The 24,057-nt window shown below is 43.9% G+C and overlaps 1 protein-coding gene across 1 annotated transcript in view; it reads left to right on the forward strand.

Moving 5' to 3' along the window:
• Positions 1 to 24,057, forward strand: part of LOC147116614 (polycystin-1-like protein 2) — a 135,851-nt gene that overhangs the window by 89,519 nt on the left and 22,275 nt on the right. Inside the window, exons 21-26 of the mRNA XM_085991701.1 lie at positions 4,404 to 4,587; positions 10,928 to 11,138; positions 14,155 to 14,419; positions 15,349 to 15,433; positions 21,982 to 22,143; positions 22,343 to 22,528. Of these exons, the coding sequence (XP_085847827.1) occupies positions 4,404 to 4,587; positions 10,928 to 11,138; positions 14,155 to 14,419; positions 15,349 to 15,433; positions 21,982 to 22,143; positions 22,343 to 22,528 (1,093 nt within the window). The remainder of the gene's footprint in view (positions 1 to 4,403; positions 4,588 to 10,927; positions 11,139 to 14,154; positions 14,420 to 15,348; positions 15,434 to 21,981; positions 22,144 to 22,342; positions 22,529 to 24,057) is intronic.

Below are 24,057 nucleotides of genomic sequence, written 5' to 3' on the forward strand. Positions count from 1 at the left end.
CACCCTTTTTCGACGCCTCAGCCAACACGGCCTGATTATCAACCCGGCCAAGTGTCAGTTTGGCCTGCACCAAATTGACTTCCTGGGGCATCGCATCACCTCAGAGGGAGCGGTTCCTTTACCTTCGAAGGTAGAGGCGGTGACATCCTTTCTACGCCCGCAGAACATAAAGGCCCTGCAGGAATTCCTAGGCATGGTAAACTTTTACCACCGTTTCGTGCCTAAGGTGGCACTACTCATGCAGCCCCTGTACGAGGCCCTCAAGGGCAAGACTGGCAAGAACCCGGTAGACTGTACGGATGACATGGCCCGAGCGTTCACTGACACCAAAAGCGCCTTAGCCAACGCGACTATGCTGGCGCACCCACTGCCAGGAGCCACCATCGCTCTCACCACCGACGCGTCGGACTATGCAGTCGGTGCCGTGCAACAGCAGTAGGTGAACGGGACGTGGCAGCCGTTGGCATTCTTCAGCCGTCAACTACGGCAGAACAAGAGAGCATACAGCATGTTCGACTGGGAGTTGCTCGCCCTTTTTCTAGCCATCCGCCATTTTCGGTTCCTTCTGGAAGGACGTCCTTTCACCGCTTTTGTGGACCATAAGCCGCTGACCTTTGCAATGTCCAAGACCGCCGAACCGTGGTCAGCCCATCAGCAGCGTCAACTGACCTACATATCCGAATTCACCACGGATATACCGCACGTGGCCGGTAAGGACAACCTGGTGGCAGACTGCCTCTCCTGCGCGTTCGTCAATACGGTTCATTTGGGCATCGACTATGCCCTCATGGCAGCGGACCAAGCCTCAGACCCGGAAGTCCAAACTTACAGAACGGCCATCACTGGCCTCCAGTTGGCCGACGTCACGTTCCATTTGGCAGGTACCACGCTGTTGTGTGACATCTCCGTACAGGATCCTCGCCCTGTCGTGCCGGTTGTCTGGCGCCGCAAAGTGTTCGATGCCATACATGCGTGGTCTGCCAAAAGGCCAAGGTACAGCGCCACATCAAAGCTCCGTTGGCCACTTTCATAGTTCCGGAGCGACGTTTTGACCATGTCAACGTGGACCTGGTAAGACCACTCCCACCCTCCCATGGTTTTTCACACATCCTGACCATGGTTGACCGCACCAACAGATGGCCAGAGGCGGTCCCCCTGTCATCCACTACTTCGGCGGACGTGGCCAGGGCATTCATTTCCTCCTGGATCGCCCGTTTCGGAGTGCCTGCAGATATTTCGTAGGACAGTCGACCGCAGTTTTCCTCCGAACTCTGGAATGCAGTGGCCCAAGGACTCGGTGTCAAATTACACTGCACCACTGCCTACCACCCACAGGCGAATGGCCTCTGCAAGCGCTTCCACCGCTCATTGAAAGCCACCCTGAGGGCCAGCCTCCAGGAAGCTGGATGGGCAGACAAGCTACCGTGGATCCTGTTAGGCCTTCACACGGCCCCCAAAGAAGACCTTCACTCTTCATCAGCGGAACTCGTGTATGGTCAGCCGCTGTGAGTCCCAGGGGACTTCCTACCAACATCGACGGAACCCTGGTCCGTGTCTGCCCAGCTTGCTAGTCACCAAGAGGCGGCCAGATGTTTCGCACCAGTGCCCACTTCGCACCACGGGCTGCAGAGGTCACACGTTCCCACGGAGCTTCACAAGGCTGAATACATTTTTATTCGCCATGATGCACATAGGGATCCGCTCAAGGCCCCATATACCGGTCCCTTCTGTGTGTTGGAAGCAGGGGACAAAATCTTCACAGTAGATGTTGGTGGTAAACCGGACCACATTTCGGTCGACCGCTTAAAGCCAGCACATTTGGACCTCGACTGCCCCGTTGAGTCAGCACAACCGCCGAGACGGGGTCGGCCACCCATCGTAATTACGGCAGACCAAGTGCGACCGCCCGCCAGACCGCCAGCCGCCCCACAGCCTCTGCCTCGAGAGTACAGGAGTCGTTCTGACAGGCTCGTCAGACCCCCTCACCGTTTGACTTTGTCAGTTAAAGTGAATTCTGGGGGGGGCGCATGTGGCAGAACCACTGAATGACTCTGGCTAACTGTATATAATTCTTTTTAATGATGTTCTAACACCAGCCTAAACCTGTACCATTGTGTTAGGCATTACTGTGTTTTGTATATAGAGTTTGCATGTACGGGGCGTGGCCCCTTTAAGAGCGCGGGGAAACGCGGGAAAACGCGACGACATCACGTCGCAAACCACGGGACTGCCCAGAGAGTCCTCGTGGCATCTCCGTTGAGTAAAGACCTGATTAATTGTTCTCTGGTGTCGATCTCAGTTAATCGTAGGAATTCGTTAATTTCTACAGCATCTCCTTAACTAATCAGATTGAAGAATCGTTAATAAGCAGTACAGAGTCTGAACCAGGAAGTGTAAATTAGAATATTGAATTCAATGTCAAATCAGGTGCAGAAAACAAAATGAGAGGGAAAGAATGATTGGATTAAGAGAGAGAGGTAAAAGAGAAAGAAATTTTTTTTTTTTAATGTTTTTTAAATCTCCAACAAAAATGACAAGATCTAAAGCAATGAGACTCCACACTTGTTAAAGTTAATTTTCGGTGCCAGAGATGTTTGGCAATAATTAAGACTTGCCATACCATTAAAAATGTACTTACATTGGAATGGACATGCGCTGTATTTTTCTGCCGTATTTAGTGTGTTTACATTAGGTAAATACAGCAACTTCATACCTTTCCATGTATTTCAGTGCTGAGTCTCTTGGAGCGATACCATTTTCGCACAGCTTCTGGAGGAGTAGGGCAACTCAGACAGCAACTTCCTGATTTCTGCGTTTAACTGTGCATGTGCGGTTGCCGGAAGTTGCTGTCTGATTTACTCTTTAACAACAGTGATCGCTGTTAGCCTCACCATTATTTGTACAGCAAAATTTGGCCCATTAAATTTTCTATTTAAAATAGATGCCTGAAACTTTTCAGTCATCATTTATGGAAGAGAATACACAGTAGATGTGAGTGGAGGGAAATAGCAGTTCGTTATTCAAAGGATGTTTATATTTGAGAATTTTACTTTATTTTTCCCGACAATTTTTCTGGCAATTTTGTCTGCTCCACCCCCTCCACAACCCCCAAAAAATCATGTTGGTACTGGTCCACAAGCAGAGGGAGACTCTCCATTACCTCACCGAACAGATCCATTTTTACATGTGAGCTTTGACAGCATTGACATACCATTGAACTGCAGGTAGCAGCATCACCAAGCTCCTGTCCTCATTGTCATCCACATGCGTATTTCCAGCAGGAGTTACTAGAGAGTGATCAAGAACAGGAACCCTGGCCAGCTTTCACCTTTCCAATGCACTGGGGTCCAACTGTAGTGACTCTACTAAGATCAGCTATGGTGTGGAGATGCCGGTGTTGGACTGGGGTGGACAAATGTAAGAAATCACACAACACCAGGTTATAGTCCAACAGCTTTATTTGAAATGGTGTTGTGTGATTTCTTACATAAGAGCAGCTAATTCAGCACAGACTGAAGATTGTACCTGGAGCTTTGCTGGTCTCTATGGCAGTGCCACTCACCAGATAAACGTACAGAGATCTTTGGGAGAGCAGACAATGTTAAACTGACAGTCACCTAATATTTCTCAGAGGGTCTGTAAATATTAATATTAATCTGATTACATTTCTGTACAAATTCAACCAGTACGTTTAATTAGTCAGAATCTGAACCTCAGATTATTTTGCTTTATTGAGCGATTTGGTAATATTTCTCAGTATACTGTGCAATAATTTAATAACATATATTTGGAAGATCTTGTATGATATTCAAACTATTTTCTGAACTCCAGCTTTTTATGCGCCAGCTAGGATTTTGCCTGATGCATTGGCAGTTTTGGATGACTGCATAAAACTAAGCAAACTGATGCTCCCGCCATCATTGTAGCCCGCCCGTCTAATATCAAAGGCTACTTAGCATAGTTTGCATTTTTGTCACCAAGAGTTAAAAGCAGGCCGCTTCTTGCACAGAACTCTGACACACTCTTAGCTGGTACAACTATACCTTGAACAGGGCCTGTCAAAAGAAATGATGTGTAAGTGAAAACCATTTAAAGTTTGCTATAATGAGGTGGAATTCCTCTTGTGCTCAGACGTAGAGGATCTGCTGGGCAGAGCTTATAGAGGACAATGGGCGGAGAGGATCTCGTGCCAGTAACGGAGATTGCTTGATTTTCCTCCCCATTTAAGTTAATGGGCATAAGATCAGGTGGATGCCATGAGGGGCGCAGGATCCTCCTTGGCTGATTTTCCTCCATGCACTCCACCCAGGCAGTTGTCTACACCTAAGTACAAAATGGAAATCTCCATTAATATGTCACAACTGTTCAACTAGATGATAGTTTGTTCCTTACCTTACATCTAGGATATTAAGAGGATCATCAACCTTGTCTCCAGGACACTGAAGGATGGAGTACCAGCACTAGAAGAGGAAGTCAATAACGCCAGTGATATCAATCAGCTTTTAGTCCTATTAGCCAGTATTCTTCAGATTAGTATGGAGCAACAGAATATGAGTGAGAATGAAAATACTGCCATTCCTATAGAGGGTAAAGACAATCACTTTAAAATACAGTATCTCATTGCTATCTTGGTATTTAGGTACACAGGTTGTTTGATATTCTATTTGGATGCGTTAGGACATTACTTAAGAATAATGACAAGGTGACCTCATTTGGAAACCAATGTGTGATGTGTACAAGAAATGACGAGAATTACAGAAATTATTCTAACCACAGAACTAACTTTCTTTGAATTTCAAACCAACTGGGCTGAGACTGATTCATTAGAATTAAATATCTCAGCACTTTGCCTGTGTGTTGATACAGACATTCACTTTGATCTTACCAGTGCACTTTTCGAACTTTAAAAGAGTTTTGTAATGATAGTCATTGTTTTTCTTTTGTTGGAACAACATATTTTCCTCTTGGTCAGCCAATAGGTGGCAGCTACTAAACAGATAGATGTTGGAAACATACAGTGTGTCAGTCAGCTTCTGAAGGGGGTCCAGCTAAAACGTCAATCTGTTCTTTCAGATGCTGACCAACCTGCTGTGCATTTCCAGGATCGTCTGTTCTTATTTCAGATTTTCATCATTTGTAGTTTTTCCTCTCATCTCTTATTAATTAATCCCACATATCTGTGTGAACTGACCAATCACTTAGCCTTGCAGTTGTTCTGCTTATGCCAAGCGGAGCAATTAATGTGCTGCAGGAAATTACATGCCACTCGATTAAAGCTATAATTTTGGCATTGTCACTAAGGATCGGAAGGTCTGGTTGAAAGTATTTTCTGGAGTAGGATGTGGGCGTCGCTGGCTAGGACAGCATTTATTGCCCATAGCCTTTGAGTGACTTGCTAGGCCATTCGGAGGGCAGTTAAGAGTCGACCACATTGCTGTGGGTCTGGAGTCACATATAGGCCAGACCGGGTAAGGACGGCAGATTTCCTTCCCTAAAGGACATTAGTGAACCAGATGGGCTTTTACGACAATCCAGTAGTTTCATGGTTACCATTACTGATGCTAGCTTTTTATTCCAGGCTTATATTTAATTAACAGAATTTAAATTCCCCAGCTGCCGTGGTGGGATTTGAACTCGTGCCTCCGGATTATTAGTCCAGGCCTCTGCATTACTATTCCAGTAACATTACCACTATGCCACCATTCCCATAGTTCGCTTCATTAATAAGCTTTATTCATTCATAATAAGTTCAGAAAGGCACGAGAGTGAATGCCTGGCTCAAAGACACCTGAATGGACAGCATTAAGTCTCTGATTTCAACAGCAATGTCAGATCAAAATAGTTTATCCATGTAGTGAGACAAGGACTCGAAGAGGCTAGGTATTAGGATTAATAAGAATACTTTATTAAACGACTGCGAAACAACCAGGCAGGCTTGCATCCAGGCACTGCACCTTTGCTGACCTTGACAGGAAGCAAACCTCTGACCTTAACAGGAAGCAAACCTCTGACCTTAGCAGCAGCATTGGCTACAGCACCACCTGGTGGATAACCTTAATCATAACATCCCAGATTACTATATCCCTCCCCCCTTAAGATTTCAGTATGAATTTCTTAACAAACAACCATTCCTGAGGGTCACATAAGGAGTCTCCATTCATCATGTTCCATACTTGACGAATCTAACAGTTCAGTATCAATCTCTCTGGTGGCTTGCGAGTCCTTTGTGAACGTCTGACAGTAAAGTCCCTGATTGTTTGTGGTGAAGCCACCAGCTGCTCCTGAGTGGTGCTCAGAGTATCTGACTCTGCAACGATGGTTTCCTCTTGATGAATAGTTTCCTGTGGAATTGTCTCTGTCCCTGGTGGTGGCACCGCAGATGCACTTGGATAACTGGGGGCAACCCTGTCTTCAGTCATTGCATCTGGAACCTTCATTTCAATTTCCCCTTGTCTGGGAAGTATCTGATCTACATATCTGTGTACTACCCTACCATCTCCCAACATGACCTTGTATGATACTGGACCTGTCATTGAGTCGATGAAGCCAGGAATCCACTTTGGTCCATAACTGAAATTCCTGGTAAGGACTGCATCTCCTTCTCCAAAACTTCGGCTCTTTGTTCATTTGTCATGGTTCTCTTTTTGTTTGTTTTGTCTGTTTTCCGTTTTCCTTTTTAGGTCTGGGTGGACAAGGTCAAGAGTGGAGCGTAGCCTACGACCTAATAACATCTCAGCAGGAGAGAGTCCTGTGGTGGATTAAGGTGTTATTCTGTAGCCGAACAGAACCCGTGACACTTTGGCTGCTAAACTCCCTTCTGCACTTTTTTTCATCATCTCCTTAAATGTTTGTACGGCTCTCTCCGCAAGTCCATTCAAGGACGGATGATATGGAGCCGAGGTCACCTGCACTATGCCATTTTTTCTCAAGAACTCTTTTGTCTCTGTACTCACAAAACAAGTTGCATTATCACTCACCACGATCTCTGGTAGCCCTTGATTACTGAAGCTCTGACGCAGGCAGTCTATAGTAGTAGTGGCGGAAGCAGAATTTACAGGATAAACATCCATCCATTTGGAATGTGCATCAATGATTATGAGGAACATCTTCCCCATGAATGGACCTGCATAATCTAAGAGCAATCTTCTCCATGGTTTATCCGGCCACTCCCAGGGGTGGAGAGGAGCCGCTGCTGGTGCCTTCCGGTGTTCCTGACAAGTGCTGCATGTCTTGACTAGATTTTCTATCTCCTCATCTAGCTTTGGCCACCACAAGTAACTCCTAGCCAAGGCTTTCATACGCGAGACCCCAGGGTGACACTGATGTAGTTGCTCTAGGATAGACTGCCGTGCTGGCTGTGGAATAATCACTCGTGCTCCCCACAACACGCAACCATCCTGCACACTCAGCTCTGTTTTCCTGACACTGTGTGAAGTCAGCCCCTTCCGGATGCTGTGGCCATCCCCTCACCACATATTCTCGAACTCTAGACAGTACTGGATCTTTACCTGTCCATGTTCTTACTTGCTCTGCAGTCACCAGTGCCGTGTCAGTGTCCTCCAACATCAAAACTCTGTCTTCTGGAGCTGCACGGATAGGTGTGCCTGGCAGTGGAAGACGGCTCAAGGCATCTGCGTTCCCATGGTACTTGCCCGCCTTGTAGACGATGACATACTCGTATGCCCTCAACGGCACTGCCCACCTCTGGATCCGGGGTGACACCATCTGTGGAACTGCTTTCATTTCATTGAAAAGAGAGAGGAGGTTTATGATCGGTGCATATGGTGAACTTCCTGCCATATATGTACTTGTGGAACCTCTGTAACCCAAACATTACTGCTAACCCCTCTTTGTCTAACTGGGAATAGTTTTTTTCCGCTGGTGTTAGAGTTCGGGACATAAACCCTATTGGTCTTTCAGTTCCATCTTCCATGCAGTGTGAAAGAACTGCCCCCACCCCGTAAGGTGAAGCATCACAAAAGAGAATGATGTATTTCTCTGCATTGTAGTGAACCAGCACATCAGACGACAGCATCAGTTTCTTGCACTGTTCAAATGAAACCCCCTGCTCCTCTCCCCACTGCCACTGTGTCTCCTTGCGCAGTAGTTTGTGAAGAGGTGCTAACACAGTTGACAAGTTTGGTAAAAAGCGGTTATAATAGTTCAGCAGTCCTAGGTAAGCTTTTAACTCAGCCACATTTGTAGGAGCAGGGGTGTCCTGCAGTGCTTGTACCTTCTCCTTGAGTGGATGGAGCCCGGTGGCGTCCACTCTGTGTCCCAGGAACACTGCCTCATTCCCCAGGAAAGTGCACTTCTCTTGAGCCGGAACCCTGCCCTCTCCAATCTCTGTAGTACCTCTCTCAGAGTGCTCAGATGCTCTTGGTTGGTTCTTCCCGTCACCAGAATGTCATACAGATAGATGGAAACATGTGGAATCCCTTGCAGTACACCTTCGATTGTCCTCTGGAAGATAGCTGGACTAGATGAGACACCAACCGGTAAGCGATTATATGTAAACAAGCCCTTGTGTGTATTTATGGTGACATACTTCTTTGATTCGTCATCCAGTGTAATCTGCAAGTAGGCATGACTCATATCCAACTTTGTGAATTTCTTTCCTCCAGCCAGGTTTGCCAAGAGATCCTCTGTTTTGGGAATCGGATACTGCTCTAGTTTGGACACCCGATTGACAGTCAATTTATAGTCTCCACAGAGTCTTACCGAATTGTCCGGTTTTAAAACAGGTACTATGGGAGCTGCCCATTCCGAACATTTCACTGGCTCCAGTATGTTCTCTCTCAATAGACGGTCAAGCTCAGCCTCTACCTTTGGCTTCATGGCATATGGCACAGGTCGTTGTTTAAAAAACCTTGGCGGTGCCTCCTTGTCTACATAAATCTTAGCTGGGGGGCCATTAAATGTGCCAAGTTCCTCCTTGAACACATTCTCATGTTCACTTAACACTTCTTGCAAAGTCAACTGTTTGCCCGCATCTATTTGATATACTGCTCCCCAGTCTAATTTAAGTTCTTTTATCCAGCCCTGACCTAACAGGTTTGGTCCGGTACCCGATACTATAACTACAGGTAGCTGTTCCACTGTGTCCCTGTGTTGCACAGTTACATTAGCTGTACCTAATGTCGCTACTCGTTCACCTGTATATATTTTAAGATGCAGGGAGCAAGGCTTTAACTCTGGAACTTTTGCACGGTTCCACAATTTTGAGTACTCTGCCTTGTTCATTATGGTCACACCACACCCTGTATCCACTTCAAAGTTCACTTTAGTGTCATTTACTGTCAGTTGCAATGTGATAGGAGCCACTTTTGGAATGTTCTCTAACATGCTATACATTATGAACATATCCTCTTCTTCCTCAGCTTCCCCGCTGATGTGGTGTGCTCCATGTTTTTTCACTTCTCTCCCTTGGTTTTGCTGTCCTCCCCCTTTTGGTTTGGATTCCTCCACAGGTGATTTCGCCCTGCAAGCTCGTTTTATGTGTCCTTGTTTCCCACACTTGTGGCACTTTTCCTCCAGAAACCGCATTCACTCGCCAGGTGATTGCCCTTGCATCTATAACATGCCTTCACATGCTCACATTGTGGTTTCTGATGCATGTTCAACTTGTGCACAACAACCTGACCTGCAACTTGCATAGCATTAGCCCTGTCTGAACCCTGTATTTCTTTTACATCTCGGTTCGCTGTCTCTATGGCTTGAGCAAGTTCCAATGCTTTTTCATAAGTAAGCCCAGTCTCGGATAATAATCTGCGCTGCATTCGGTTGTCCATAATTCCACAAACTAGCCTATCTCGCAGCATTTCCTTCAGGTTGTTCCCATAATTGCAATCTTGTGCTAATTTACGCAACACCGCTACATAGTCCATTACACTCTCTTCCTCTTTCCTGTTCCTTGAATTAAACTTGAACCGCTGTACAATCTCACTAGGCTTAGGGTTGAAATGTTCTTTTAGCAAAGCCACTAATTCAACAAATGATTTGTCTCCAGGCTTTTCAGGACTGAGCAGATTCTTCATCAAACTGTAGGTTTGGCTTCCCACTGAACTAAGCAGAATGGCTTTCCTTTTTCCAGCATCATTTATTTCATTTGCTTCGAAAAAAATAACCCAACACTTCACAGTATTCCTCCCAGGTTTGTGCTTGACTATCAAAAGCGGAAACCGTTCCAACCGTGGCAGCCATGCTCTCTTCCAGCTGGTAGCTAACCGTAGCTCGTAATTTTGTTGTTTAAACGTCCTGGCAGACTTTTCTTCTTTATTCAGGGTCCTTTAGTTATCTTCGTCGCCAAATGTGATAAATCCATGTAGTGAGACAAGGACTCAAAGAGGCGAGGTATTAGGATTAATAAGAGTACTTTATTAAACGACTGCGAAACAACCAGGCAGGCTTGCATCCAGGCATTGCACCTTTGCTGACCTTGACAGGAAGCAAACCTCTGACCTTAGCAGCAGCATTGGCTACAGCACCACCTGGTGGATAACCTTAATCATAACATCCCAGATTACTATACTTCCCTAAAGGACATTAGTGAACCAGATGGGTTTTTACGACAATCCGGTAGTTTCATGGTTACCATTACTGATACTAGCTTTTTATTCCAGGCTTATATTTAATTAACAGGATTTAAATTCCCAGCTGCCGTGGTGGGATTTGAACACTTGCCTCCGGATTATTATTCCAGGTCTCTGCATTACTACTCCAGTAACATTACCACTATGCCACCATTCCCATAGTTCGCTTCATTAATAAGCTTTATTCATTCATAATAAGTTCAGAAAGGCACGAGAGTGAATGCCTGGCTCAAAGACACCTGAATGGACAGCATTAGGTCTCTGATTTCAACAGCAATGTCGGATCAAAATAGTTTATACAGCAAAGAAAATAGGTTTTACATTTACTTTTTCAGGAAATCCCATAACTGATTTGAGGAATCAAAGACCTGAAAAGCAACAACGCTGCCTGTGGACATTACTGGAACAAGTGGAAGAGAATTTAAATCAGACAGGCATAAGCAAATTCCAGAATCCTTACAGTCAAATACATGCTGTCGATCAGGTGCAGAAAATTATGTGTTTCCTGAGAAGTTCCCCTCAGTTCAAGGATACAACTTATGAAAGGTACAGGTGGCCATTTTGTTATTTGTGAAATGTTAACTTAAAGCTTGGCATTCAGTGATGACTGTATTCACAATTGAAAGCGTGGCCTTAAAATAAATACATCTTCACATTTTGGGACAATGGGAATAGAAGTACTTTAGAAACACAAAAAAATGCAGGTCATTAATTCATATTGGACAAATGTAAGGTGTTGAATTAATGGACATTATATTTAATGCAGTAATTAGATCATGTGAAATGCAGTGATGCCTTTTTCCTAATAGATAACATCTTAGGGATAAGATTTCTGCAGCACTCCTTGGCAGACACTGGGGGTATATATCACATTATCCATTAAAGTTAATAGATAGAAAATTGCTAACAAAGAGGGTGCAACTGTTTGATAAGCACTTCCGGTATGCGCCAAGGAGCAACATTACAGAATTTTTACTACTTAGAGCTGCCAATTGACATCACTTCAAAAAAAAAAGTTATTATTAGTTGATCTCCTGTGATCTTACTCATGGATAGTCTGGGGTCTGAAGCATAGTTGTGGGGTTTAGCTGCTAAGACATAGGTTTGTATAACTTGGCCTGTCCATTTAAGACCACTACGCAGGTATTTCCTGTGGTGAAGTGGTTGAAGTAGGCATATCTTGAAAGAATTAGAGGCTAATTGCAGAGAGACATTTCTGTAGATTGGCAGCTGCTCTTGGGGAGAGACCAGATTATCAAAGTCAAAAGAAAGGAGGAAATTATTCACTTTTTTCTCTTTTTTAAAATGATGACACTAATATGAGACATCTGAAGTGTGACATGCCAGACACATGAGATAGATAAAGCACACAATGAATACTGCCACAGCGAAACAACCACATGGCAAATACAAAACTGTATTTTGTCAATCAAAATTAATTTGTCTCAAATACAATGAATGTTATTTTTGATTGATAAAGTGCTTCCAACATGACTAAAGATAATGACATGTCTAGAGGTAATGACAATCCTTCTAATGACAGTGGCGGGGAATTTCAGCAGCTGTACGGTGAAAACTCCATTTATGCCTGTGAACAGGGATTCCCCTGAACTTGCAGTGAAATTACAACGGCGGACTTGGAGCAGCTCCAAGATTTCCTGTCAATGAAAGGGCTTTTTCTTTTTTGAATTTAGAAAATCCCGTTGCTTATTTATTTCAAGTAATTATGATTTTTATAGTGTACTAGTTAGTGTTTAAGTCACTGGGGAAAGTTGGTATGAAGCAGATTGTTATTTGAAAATATATACTATTTTTTACTGACTGTATTACAATGACTTGCAAATGGCCCAGAAATTCGGGTCGGCGGCTTCCCGCGGGTGCAAGCCCCCGACCTACACTTATCTTGCGCGCCGGCAGTTGAGCTCTGGGCTCCCGTGGAATTCTGCTCCGGGGCCTGGCCCAGGTGCCGGCGCACTGTGCTTGCGTGTCCCAGGGGCGTAGTTAGTGCGATGCGTCCCCTGGGATCACGTGAGCCATGGGCAGCCAATCGGAGCAGGGAATGCTCCATTCATAAGTCTGACAGGAAGACCTGTCACACTTATGAATACTACCGGCCCCAGAATAGCATTAAACCTTCAAATAAATTTTAAAAAAACATCACACTTGTTAATAAACTATAAATTACATTAAATAACTATTTTAAACAATAATTTAAATTTTTGAAAAAAATAATTTTATATTATAACGGGCCTAAAAATAAACTTACCTTGCTTTAAAGTATTTAAAACTAATAAACCTGTGGAAAAAATGTTTTAATTTTAATTAATTGACCACTTACCTTGCAAAAAGCAGGCCTTATGCCTGCTTTTTAAATGTGTAACTTCTGGAGACTTAACCTCGTGTGAAAACCTGTAAAAAAAAACTAAGTTTAAAGCGCACGCGCAGACTCCCCTGCGTGCGCCTTCGACCTCTGAACCTCTTCGTTCAGAGGAATGGAAGTGCCGGTTTCCCGCGCATGCGTAGTGCATGCAGGAAACCGTCCCTTCCAATCGGCCTACGGGTGAGTACCCCGTGCGTACTCACCCGGGGCGGGCCGAATTTCTGGGCCATTGAGTGGATTTCCAAAAACCCTTTCTTCCATAACATTTGTAAAACCTATTCTTTCATCAAACTCCTGATTTTAGATCAAGGGATCAAGGGATATGGGGAGAAAGTAGGGACAGGGTACTGAATTTGGATGATCAGCCATGATCTCATTAAATGGCGGAACAGGCTCGAGGGTTCGAATGGCCTTCTCCTGCTCCTATCTTCTATGTTTAGGATTAAAACCCAATAATTAACACGCGAGAACTGAATTCTAAAATTAGCGTTAAACCTGGTTTAACATCAGCACACTGTAGTTCTCCCACACAGCTGCCTATTTTTTGGTTGGTGCAAGGGGTACTTCACTGTCTCCCTGTACTGGTGAGCAGCACCGACACAGAGTGCCCCCGTCCATTACCTGCACCACATACAGAGGTTGAATGAAGTCTCATGGGGGGAGGAGGCATTAAGAATACTGCTAATAATGCATGCCAACTCCTTTTGGCGGTATACTTTGTGAAGACATTTCAAGTGCCTTTTGTTTACTTCCATATTTTATTTGTTCTCTCTAAAATTGGTTTGCCAAAATTTAAATACAAAGTTTTCTGATCATTGTTAGTTAAGGGTATCGGGGGATATGGAGCTAAGGTGGGGTAAATGGAGTTGAGTTAAAATCAGCCATGATCTAATTAAATGATGGAGCAGGCTCAAGGGGCTGAATGGCTTACTCCTGTTTCTATCTTCCTATTAGGAGCACTTGATTTTACTGTTGATCCAAAAGCAATATATTTCCTGATTTCAGCTGATCTTTTTTCACTCAATATCATGAAAAAAACAAACCTGAATATCAGAAGGTCTCCTTATCAAGTACAATCCAGAAACATACAGCATCGTGTGTCGTTTTTTCATTTGCAATATCTTCATTACTGACCGAAGTAAAAATGTAATCTCATTTTTATTAAAAAATCTTTTGTGACAGAAATACGACAGAGTTCTCCAAGGGATTGAACAAGGTGTCGGCTCATCCTAACATCCAGGAGGACGAGATTAGGCAGAGGTGCTTTGGCGGGCTGCCTTGGTGGTTTGTGTACATTGCTTGGTTCCTGGTGATTGTAACGAGTGCTACATCCGCCTTCTTCACCATATTGTATGGACTGTCGTATGGTAAATCCCAGTCTATCAAGTGGCTAATCTCCATGGCAACAGCACTGTTCCAAAGTGTGTTCATTCTGCAGCCAGTAAAGGTAACATATGGACTATTACTACTAAATTCCCGTCTGTCGGCTCAGCAGCGACGATGGGGCCGAAAACATATGGACTGAAAATATGAAATGCTTTAAGTATAATTAGCGTGAACCTAAACTGCATATGAGACATGGATAATATAAGCTGTGAAAAGTAGTTTATTCAAAGCCTTTGTGGCACAGCAGTTTGATGTATGCCGTGAGATAGAACCAGGCTTTTCGTAGGAAGTTCCTCACTTTGCAAGTCTCAGATAAGTTATTGTAAAGATGCCAACAGGAGGTAGAGATAATCAGTGGGTGGTGTATCGCAGGTTGTCCTTCCAAAACTGTATAGCTGGGGTGTCATAAAGCATCAATAGCAGAGAATGGGGAATACATTGGAGGCCCTTCCAGCATCGAAGCCAATACACTTTGTAAGGAGGATCTTCTCTGTCTTGGGCAGTAACAGAATAGTTGCAACATCTATATCATGATGATGTCACTTGTAAGCTATTTTAAAGTATGAATTATATAGTTAAAAATGCAAATTCTGTCATTGTTTTATGTGTTTACAAATGATTACAACAACGGTTTACCTGCTAGTTTTCAGAAGCAACTGTGGCCATTTAAATGCCACAGGAACATTTTTAAGGGCCCGGCCTATGTTTGTAGTATTATAATCTCTGAATTGATTATTTTGAGATGTCAGATGCACTTGACAGTGTAATATGCATGTTTCAAGTAATATTTTATTCTCTCTTTGTGATGTTGTGAAAGTAGGAAGGAAAATGGTGCCTTTCATTAAGAAAATTTATAACTATTAGTTCCAAAAATAAAATTCTGAATGATTTAAGTAACTGAACATATTTAGTGGCTGTGTTTAAAAACAAATGGAATTTTATTTCCCTAATATTGCTCTCCTTTCATCTGCTACACCTTTTGTTTTGAAGGTTTTATGTGTTGCTGCCTTTATCGCTTTGTTTGTGAGAAAAGTAGACCATCATGATGGTGAACAGACATTCCACCTGGAATCAGGTATATGTGTAGAGTTTTTAGAATTACAATATTGTAAGATCTTAATGATCTCTGAGTTCTAGGACAAGACACAAATAGGCAGCAGCCAGTATGTTTGAGCAATAGATCAAGATTTGCTAAGCTTACAGTGTAATATACTTAACAACAGGCGATAGTTTAATGAGTAGCTCACAGCCCTTGGTCCCTGGAACCTCTCGGACACAGGTGACGTCATCTTCAGTCTGTTCCTTTGCTCTTGGTGGTGGATCTGTGTGAAGTTATTCTTTGAGTATCGAGGTTTTAACCTATTTCTTATCAAAAGTTCATTTGGCCAGTGTCCATATATGGTCTTTAACAAAATCACCTTTTTTAATTGGTTCTAATGGTCAAAATACCATTGTCACTCAGACTAAGGTTAGCATCTTGGCCCCTCCCAGCCTAACAGTTCTACCATTGTTCACCATTATCAGACATCCAACCTTGAACCATGTAGCTGTGTGTCCATCCTTTATCAGAGCCAGTCTTGACTAGTCCTGGCTGTCTTTGCAGCTACATTTTGAGCAAACCTCATCATTTTATACACAAATCATTACAGGTCATACAGAATATAGATATTTGGTTAATGTGAAGTTCACTATTCTACACTCACACTTATACATGTTATTACTAAAAACATCCAAGTATCAGTCTTTCACACAATATTATCAGGGATTACCTCACACAGACAATCTTTATAGATACTGGTGCAGGGAGGAAGTGGATCTACATTGGTAACTATTAGAGGTTTAGGGTCTTGCCTTAGATATTCTCTTGGGTACATCTTTGCTAGTCACTCCCATATGCAGTCTGAGCATCTTGCATTTAGCAGTGTGATCATACTGCCCAATATCTAACAATGCGATAGTGCAACCCAAGGGTGTAACAGTAGTATACCCTTGTGATCTGATCCGGATACTCGTGTCGTCCGCATGCCTTCCACATTAATTTATTTGAAGGCAGACTGAGAAATCACTTGGTAAGACAGTGAGTGAAAGTATAGGGCAAAAATTACCACCAGATTCACCCTGTTCAATCAGTACAACATCTCCTCACATAAAAATACAAAACAATAAATATGTTTGCTGGAAAGAGATATTGCTGAGATGTTAAACTGGCAAAAACCTGGCAGATGGAATTCAGTGCCAGTAAATGTGAGGTGGTACATTTTTGTTTAAAAAGTAAAAGTAATAATTATACTTTGAATGGGAGAAGGGTAGGAGCAGAGGGATTTGGGGCTTTGGATTCACAAGACATTAAAAGCATTACCTCGTTTGGATAAGGCCATATAAAATTAATGGAATACTAGTCCTACAACCCTCCAAGAATTCTGTGTTCCTCCAATTCTGGCCTCTTTTGCATCCCCGATTTCCTTCACCTCACCATTGGCACCCGTGCCTTCAACTGTCTAGGCCCTAAGCTCTGGATTCCCTCCCTAAATCTCTCCAACTCTCCTCCTTTAAGACACTCCTTAAAACCTATCTCTTTGACCAAGCTTTTGGTCACCTGTCCCAGTATCTCCTTATGTGGCTCGCTGTCAATATTTGTCTAACAACACTCCAGTGGAGCGCCTTGGGACATTTTACTACATAGGATTACATACAGCACAGAAACAGGCCATTCAGCCCAACCAGTCCATGCCGGCATTTATGCTCCACTCGAGCCTCCTCCCATCTTTCCTCATCTAACTCTATCAGTATAACTCTCTATTCCCTTCTCCCTCTTATGCTTATATAGCTTCCCCTTAAATGCAGCTATACTATTCGCTTCAACCACTCCCTGTGATAGCGAGTTCCACATTTTCACCACTCTCTGGGTAAAGAAGTTTCTTCTGAATTCCCTATTTGATTTCTTGCAATTCCCTATTTGATTTCTTTAATTCTCTATTTGATTTCTTATTTCCCTATTACTAGGTTAAAGGTGCTATTTAAATGCAAGTTATTGTTGTCGTAGGTTCTATGGCAAGAGGTATAAAAGTCAAAATGTAATGGTGAATCTATATAAAACCTTAGTAAGACCACAGTTGGAGCACTGTGTACAGTTTCGGGCTCCATATTGTAGGAAGGACGTTGAGGCAATAGAGAGAGTACAGCGCAGATTCACTGCTTGGTGTGAGGAAATAAAAATAAAGAAAAACTTGAAATATTGAGGCTGTTTCCATTAGAACAGAGGAGATTACAAGGTGGTTTGATAGAGATATTTAAAATTATGAAGGGATGGGACAGAGTACATAGAAGTAAACTGTTTCTGGTGATAGAGGGGGCTAGAACTAGAGAACATAGACATAAGATTAAACATAAGCAATTTAGGACAGAGAGCAGGAGAAGTCTTTTTACACAGAGGGTTGTGAGGCTGTGAAACGCACTACCAAAGTTAGTGATTGAAGCAGAGACTATGTCAACATTTAAGAATGGCTTAGATAAGAGGTTGAAGGAAATATAAGGGATTAAATATAAGGGATATGGGAACTGAATGAGCACATGGGATTAGGACTATGTGCTTGTGTGGAGGATAAACACCACCACAGATTGGTTGGCCAAAATGGGCAGTTTCCATGTTGTAATTCCCACATCAGTCAGTCAGCTTACTTGAACAAAATAACTCCTCACTACCTTCCTGCATGGTAAACCTCTGTGGCTAGCCAAATTTTGTCTTCGCAGCTTCTGTTTGTAGACCTGACCGACTGTCTTTGTCTCTGCCTCTGTCTCTGTTTGTTAATCATCCTGGAATCACATCCAAAAGGGACCAGAGCCTTCCCAGCACAATGCGTGTGAGCTGTTTATCAATTGCTGAGACAGTCTAATGAATTGCTTATTATTTACAGTCTATGGAGAAATAACATAATTGGCATTTTAACCAACGATTCTCTCCGTGCCTTTTTTGACATATGTGGATTCACTTTGCTTTAAAACCCCGACATTTAAATGTAACTAATTTTTCCAATTCTTTTCTGTGGGAAAATGTTCAAAGAATCCTGAAATGAGGCAGTCACACAGGGGTACCTTTTCCTCTATGAGTGTCTGATGGATGCAGTGCGCTTGTGAGGAGGCAGCTGCAGACATTTCTGCTCCCACAACCCTCATTCATTATTGTACATCAGTGGCATCATAAGAAATGAGGGATGCATTTTATTTTTGGGTACAATTAGTAATCATTTAAAGAGAAAGGAAATCTTGCTATAATCTGTCATGGTTTTCCCTTCCTTTCCCCTCCTTTTTGTGGACCCCAGTTTCATCCTCCAGGCTCTCTACTTTCTTCTGTCAATGGAGCAGAACAGTTTGCATCACCGTTATTGGCCTCTAACAGATCTGCTTTATGGAGCAGAAGACATTTTTCACACCCCTCACTTCCCCAAGTTTTCTAGGTCTGTCAATGTGCAGGTGTCCTGCACTAAGCAGCCAAACCAAGGTTAAAGGTCAGATGAGCTTGAATATTAGCCCAGGTTGGACCCTTCGAATTGGTATCCAACAACAACTTGCAAATATATAGCACCTTTGATGTAGCAAAACCTTCCAAAGCACTTCACAGAACATAATCAGAAATAAATTAATGTCAAGCCAAAAAAGGAGATATTATGAGGGGGCACCAAAAGCTGGACAAAGACGTGGGTTTTAAGGACGATAGAGGGGTGGGGAGGGGTTTAGGTAAGGAATTCCAGAGCTGGAGGCCCAGTGGTTGACGGCACGGACGTCAATGGTGGGGCAAAGGGAGGGAAGGGGAGCGCAAAAGGCCACAGTCAGTGGAAAGGAGAGTTTGAGGGAGGCGTTATAAGGCTGCAGGAGGTTACAGAGATAGGAAGAGGTGAGGACATAAGGGGGGAAAAATTCAGTTGTTTGCGCCTCCCGTTAGCACCTTAAGAGGGCGCCAATTGGGGCGCAAAGCAACTAGAGGCCAGGCGTGGCGATGTTTGCGGCACTCGTGAAATTAACTAGACATTTTGCAGCGGCGCTAAACACTACCGCCACGATCTCCTGCGCCGGCAGATCGTGACGTCAGCTGAGTGCGCAACGCCCCGTTAGCACCCCGGACCAGATATTGAGTGGCGCCCCCTCCCTTACCGTCTGCCGCTAGCAACGACAGGTTGAGGGGAGCGATATGCTGTCAGAAAGGGACTAGGGGAGCGTTATTTAAAGGCGACCGCTTCCTGCCTTTTTTTGTCGGTGACATTTTTGCACCACGCATTCTGAGAGAGAGAGACTTCTGGAGAGATTCAACGCTGTGTGAAGGAGTTTTGAGTACTGAGCAGCACTTTGCAGGTTTATTTTGATTTGCCCTTCCTTGCTTCACCAGCGCTCTGAGGTAGCGCCTCGCTCCTCGGCCTTTGCGCCTTAAGACAGGTGTGAAGCGCCTGATTTAGCGCTCCAATCACCTCCAGGGGCGATAAAAGCCAAGTTTGCTGTCGGAGGCGATAATTAGCGCCAGCTGCTAAACTTTACGCACGGCCGATAATGGTGCCCCAAACGGGGCGATACTGAATTTTTCCCCCAAGGGATTTAAACGCAAGGATGAGAATTTTAAATTGGAGGCGCTGAGGGCCGGGAGCCAATGTAGGTCAGCAAGGACTGGGGTGATGATGAGCGGTACTGCTGCAGGATACAATATGGGCAGCAGCACGTTAGGTGAACTGAAATTTACAGAGGGTGGAGCATGGGTCAGCTAGGCGAGCATTGGAATAGTCAAGTCTGGAGATGTCAAAGGCATGAATGAGGATTTCTGAAGCCGATGGGCTGAGGTGGGGCGAAGCCAGGTGGAAGTAAGTGGTCTTTGTGAAGTAGAAGATATAGGCTCAGAAGGTCAGCTCAGTGTTGAATAGGACACCGCAATTGCGAACAGTCTGGTTCAATCAATGACAATAACTGGTGAAGGGAATGGAATCAGTGGCAAGGCTGAATATTGGAGAAGCAGTCTGACAGCACAGAGGTGGATAGGTAGGGTAGTAGTTGTCAATGTACATGTGGAAGCTGACCCCATGTCTACAGATGATGTTGCTGAGGGGCAACATGTAAGTGAGGAAGAGGACAAGGCCAATGTTTAATCCTTGGGGCAGCTCCAGTGAAGCCATTGTTGAAGATGCTGTAGCTATGATCGGATAGGTAAGAGTGGAACCAAGCAAAGGCAAAGGGGGTGGGGGTGCAGAGGCAGCTGAACGGATAGTTTTAATCTTAGTGACAAAGAAGTCAATGAGCCCCTTACACTTGTTGGAGGTGAGTATGGAGGGGGCAGGTGACAGGGGTTTAAGAAAATGTTTGGTAGAGGAGAAAAGAAGACCGGGGTTATCTTTGCTCTTCAGGATAATCTTATAGCAGTGGGTCCTTTTGGCAGAGGAGAGCTGGGCAATGAAGGAAAGGCTTTGGACTAAGGTAATGTGGTCAACCATGTCAAAGGCAGCAGAATAATGCATCACAGTCACAAGATGTCATTAGGGCTGTTTCAGTGCTGTGGCAGGACAGACGCCTGATTAGAGAGGTTCTAACATGGAGTTGCGGGAAGATTTGGGAGGTGATTTCTTCTAGGACTTTGGAGAGGAAAGGAAGGTTGAAATTGGGGCAGTAGTTTGCAAGGACAAAGGCTTGAGGGTTGCTTTTTTGAGGAAGGGAGTGATGAAGGCAGATTTAACAGGGAGGGGGACAATACCTGAGGAGAAGGAACCATTTGCAATATCAGCTAGCATGGAGGCCAAGAATAGAAACATAGACGTTAGCAGTTTAGTGGGGATATGGTCACAGAAGCAAAAGGTGGATCTCGTGGACCAGTTGGGCTCAGACAGGGCACAAGGGTAAATGGGAGAGAAACTAAAGATGCAGGCCCAGGCTAGGGAAAGGGGACACCTGAGGGAAGGTTTGGCTTGGTGGGCAAGGAAAAGGGGGGTGGGGGTGCAGAGGCAGCTGAACAGATAGTTTTAATCTAAGTGACAAAGAAGTCAATGAGCCCCTTACACTTGTTGGAGGTGAGTGTGGAGGGGGCAGGTGACAGGGGTTTAAGAAAATGTTTGGTAGAGGAGAAAAGAAGACCGGGGTTATCTCTGCTCTTCAGGATGATCTTGCAGTAGTGGGTCCTTTTGGCAGAGGAGAGTGAGGCCGATAACACTTGATGTGGTCCAGCCAGATCTGGTGATGGATGCTAAACCATGTGTGCACCAGATACGCTCAGGTCTGCACCTTACTCTTGAGATATCAAACTGCCTTGAGTGGGTTTGTGTTGGTACAATTTGAGGATCAGCATTTATTGCACTACAATAGGTGGTGAATAAATTTGAACAGGTAATGATAAACTCAAATTAGTTAATATTCCGACATTCCCACTAGAAACAAAATAAATAACTACTGTAGTTAAAATTAAGATGTTTTCAACTGTCTCTGTTATCTGCCCAGTTTTCCCATAGTGCCACTGTACTGAATACCACTGGTACTATCGCAATACCAGATTAGTTTACTTGTTACTATGATCTCTGGAAAGAATATGGACTTAATGGGCCAAATGGCCTTTTCTCATTTGGTTCTCGTCTTGTATAGCCATCTCTAATTCTTTTACAGCCTTAAAAAAAACTGTGTTATCCAAAGGGATACCTGACAATACTTTATGGGCAGACCAAAACAGTAAAATCTACCAACCACTAACAGTTCAATCTGTGGAACACATGAAAGAGATGAAAAGAAAAGAGAAGAAAATGTATGCTGTGATCCAGAAGATTCTGGGTATGTAAATGATATTTTATATTGTTTACTAACATATAAAGACCACAATACATTCCTATCCACTAATCTTGGGGTTGCGTCCTCTCTAATACTCACACTGCTTAAGCTCAATTGAGTGTTTTCATGACAGAGTAACAATTATTAAAGTAAAACTTTGACCTCTTCATATTCTGATGTACGCTTTTTTTTTCTCTTTCAGTTCATTTGGTGTTTCTCTCCTTGTTGCTAACCATTGCCTATGGAGAGCAAAATCCCAATTCATTCTATCTCAACAGAGCCATTAACCAGACATTCACCCCTACCTTCAATAATGTCCGAAGCATTGATGACTTTTACATCTGGGCCAACAAATTGTTACTACCCAACCTCTATGGAATCTATAAAGGTAAACATATTCTATGTGAACTCTTGCTGTGAAAGATTACCACCAAAGTTACAGTTTAATTCCACCTTCATAACTGATTTGTGAATTAACCAATTACAATTAATTATAAACCAGCAGATCTCCTGTGGTGATGTTCACAGTAAGTCAGAAGTTTTAGAAGAACCAGGATGTTATGTGATGTAGTGTTACCAGAGGCATTAACCTATCAGCATTGGGGGCAGCCCTGGGATTCGGCAGCTCTGGGTTGACGTCACAGGGTTTAGCAATATTTTGAGGGTGGTCTCCCAGGCTGGGAGCACTGTGGGTGTGTCAAGAGTTCCAGGAACACTGGAGAGGCAAGTTCTTGGAACACTGGGGGAAGTTGTTGGATCTAGGATCACTGGGCAAGGGATCCCAAGGTCTCAGGATATTGGGGAGGGAGTTGTCAAGGTCAGGGTGCATTCAGAACTATTGTGGGATCAGGGAGCACTGGAAATGCAGTATAGAGGTTTGTAAGCACTGTGAGGGGTGTTGCAGGGTCTAGGAGTGGAGGGGGAGGGTTGGTGGAAATCTGAGGCGGGAGATCCTAGGAGAGCAGTGTTGACATTGGTGGTCAGTGGATGGGGAGGCCAGGGCCACGAATACCGATCAGTGGGGTAAGAGTCAACAATGACGATCAGTGCCAGGGGAGGAGCTCGGTGCCGGGCCAATATTTATGCTTAATGGGGGAAGAAGGGTTATGCGCATAATACTGCTACTCATTGCGACGGGGAGGGGGCGGTGATAGGGGTTGAAGTACAAGGTTAAGCATAGTGCTCAGTGGGGGGAGTAGGGGAAACTGGGTGCAGAGTTGACATTGTTATTCAGTGGAGTGGGGCCGGCGACTGCTGCTCAGTGAGTAGGAGGAGTAGAGAGCTGGGCTAATATTCATGCTCGGGGAAAACGGGTGATGGTTTTGTACAGACGACACTGTTACTCACAGTGATTGTGTATTGCTACACATGGCCTTCCTTGATCCTTCACGCCCATTTATAATCAGTTGTTTCCAGTAGGAGAACCACATACAAACACTATGCTACTGATCGAGAAGGCTCATCATTACCTTCTCAAGGGCAACTAGAGATGGGCAATAAATGCTGGCCTTGCTAGTGACACCCATATCCCAAGAATTAATATTTTAATAGAAGGGTGTCACAGTAACATTAGGTCATATAAGATGACCCTCACAGCGCGACCTACAGGTGCAATACCCATGGCATGTTTGAGCACTTACCATTTTAAATTATTTATAGATAGATTAGTAAACAATTCAGACAATAACATCTGGCACTTGTGTAAGCTTTCCTTGTGTGATACAGTGGACATGTTACCTTGTTTAATGGTATTTTTTCCACTTCATTTTTCTCGGGTGTCTAATTCAATGGCTTGAAGGTCAGACAAGTAAGTTGCTTTCAGATATAAGAACATAAGAACATAAGAAATAGGAGCAGGAGCAGGCCATTCGGCCCCTTGAGCCTGCTCCGCCATTCAATAAGATCATGGCCTCAACT

The sequence above is a fragment of the Somniosus microcephalus genome, chromosome 6, assembly GCF_052327205.1.
Source record: "Somniosus microcephalus isolate GS21.2 chromosome 6, FLI_Smic_1.0, whole genome shotgun sequence".
In the NCBI taxonomy this organism is placed as follows: domain Eukaryota; kingdom Metazoa; phylum Chordata; class Chondrichthyes; order Squaliformes; family Somniosidae; genus Somniosus; species Somniosus microcephalus.